A 2,255-nucleotide genomic window follows, 5' to 3' on the forward strand; every position below is an offset into this window, starting at 1 on the left:
ACTTTTAGCCTAATTAAAATAATTTAAGCCTTTTTCCTCCTTTCAGCTTATTTGTGCTAGTTTCAGTTATTTCAGCTACTATTTCGTTGTTTTTATGCTACTTTTAGCTTATTCAACTAATTCCATTTTTTTAGCTCATTTCAGCTTTTAAGCCATAGTTTAAGCTTATTTCTGCTCATTTCAGCTGTTTTAGCTAATTTCATAATTTTTGTGCTCATCTCTGCTTATCTAAACCTAATTCAGTAAATACGTGTTCTTTCTACTTTCTTGTGCTAATTTAGGCTTGTGCTTCCATTTCAGCTACATTTCAGCATGCCTTTTAGCTGATTTCAGCTGTTTTTCAGCAAGTTCTTCTGCAATAAGCGTTCACGCTGCATTTTTGCAGGCGCCACAGTTTCTCTAGTTTCATTAATGTCGCTGCTCTCGACCGAGGAAGATGCTGGCGGTGAGCAGGCCCATGTCCGAGGAGCTCAGCCGCAGGTCGCAGCGCGCCGTCGGCAGCAGGAAGGACACGCACAGGATCTCCACGGCGTCGCTGGCGTTGGCCCAGCCGCACACCAGCAGCAGCAGCCAGTGGAAGCGCCCGAAACCTGAGAGCAGGACCAGAACAAAGACTGTTAAACTATAAAACCTGTTTTTATCTCCTCCACGGTCAGAAGGAACAAAGTCAGCAAAAGGAAGCGCGCGAGGAACACAAACGATTCGTCAGCTGAACACTTCTATGTGGGAGCTTTTTAACAAACTGTTTTTATTGAACGATCTGTTTTTGGACTCTCCCAAACCCAAACTTTCTTTTTTTTCCTGCACGAGCTTGAATTCTAACACCCAGCAGCGTTCCTCCTCTGACTGATGACAAAAACCACGGAGATGAAGGCTCCAGCTCACCTGCTCGCTCCACGGCTTCCTCATACGACAGCTTTTTGGTCGCAGCTTCGTCGAGCTCGTTCGGTCTCGTCCTGTCGAAAATTATTTCACCTGCGGGTCGACAAAACACACGGAGACGTGAAAACACGCGCTTGACGTTAAAGAGTTTCCACGGATTTCATTTTGTAACTCTGCTGCGAAAACTTGTACCAGGACTAAGTTATCTGGTTTACAGGATGTTTACATGGTGAACTTGTTCATCAGCTGCTGAAGGCGATGAACTAACTGATAAGTATCTGACAGTAATGATCAGTAAGATGTTCAGCTTCATCTAACCCTTCACAGCAGAGCAGCTTTGCTCTGTGTGAGCAGAAACCTTGACGCTAAAGTGGCCCCCACACCTTAACCCAGTTCAGCTTATTTCTACAGCACCAAGCCACAACAGAAGACGTCTCGGGGCACCGAGCAGAAACATCCACACACATTATAAAAGCCACTTCGTAAAAGTTCTGTATCTGAGGAAGCAGCGGATTGTGCTGAATCTTCACTTCGTCACGGTCTCCCATCCTGAGCGAGCACAACGGAGACAGTGGGAAGGAAAAAGTCCCTTTATCAGGAAGAAACCTCCAGCAGAACCAGGTGTCACTGCACGATGTGCGCTGGAAGCACGATCCGTACGGCAGCTCATTTGCACGACTATTCTTAAAATAAAGGTCTTGTGTTGTCAGGAATGTGTCCACCAGGGGGCGCACTGGCAGCGTGAATACATTACTGTCCAAAATACACATTTTTCTACTGAATTATAATTTTGAACGTAAATGAAGGCACTTCTTCATAAACCGAATTATAACATTGGAGAATTAATCAATGTATAGAAAGAGATATTTTAATATCAGTAAACATGGTATGTTTCATAAATACATTTTATTAATATCAAAATGTATTTATGTGTTGTATTAAATCAGCTTACAGGATGTAATTTATAGCGTACCTTTATAATTAAGGCTGGAAGTACATTTTCCTAAATCTAGCGTATTCAAAAGTATTTATTTTAGTGCATCGTGCACAAATGAGCCGACGGTATGGATCGTGCAGCGACACCAGGCTCAGGACGAGCGGCCGTCTGCTTCGACCGGCTGGGTTTGAGAGGACAGGAAGTAGAAAGAGAAACACATTAACAGGTCCAGGTGGACTTTCTATAGTCCAGGTGGACTTTCTATAGGAGGAAAGACAAAAAACAGAAATAATTACAAGTACAGGCAGCAGCAGAGAGAGGACATGTGGTCAATTTGTCCTCCATAAGTCTATAGCAGCACAACTAAGAGATACTTCAGGAAACCCAATCCAACCCTGACTATAGGATTTATCAAAAAGGAAAGTCTTAAAACTGG

General features: G+C 43.4%; 1 protein-coding gene across 1 annotated transcript in view; it reads right to left on the bottom strand.

The window, feature by feature from the left end:
• Positions 1-407: 407 nt before the first annotated feature.
• Positions 408-2,255, bottom strand: part of LOC119416081 (synaptic vesicle 2-related protein) — a 5,349-nt gene continuing 3,501 nt past the window's right edge. Inside the window, exons 2-3 of the mRNA XM_037683259.1 lie at positions 886-975; positions 408-590 (exon numbers count right to left, since the gene is read on the bottom strand). Of these exons, the coding sequence (XP_037539187.1) occupies positions 409-590; positions 886-975 (272 nt within the window). The 3' untranslated portion in view covers position 408. The remainder of the gene's footprint in view (positions 591-885; positions 976-2,255) is intronic.

Source organism: Nematolebias whitei, chromosome 10, assembly GCF_014905685.2.
Source record: "Nematolebias whitei isolate Nwh7 chromosome 10, NemWhi1, whole genome shotgun sequence".
Classification (NCBI taxonomy): domain Eukaryota; kingdom Metazoa; phylum Chordata; class Actinopteri; order Cyprinodontiformes; family Rivulidae; genus Nematolebias; species Nematolebias whitei.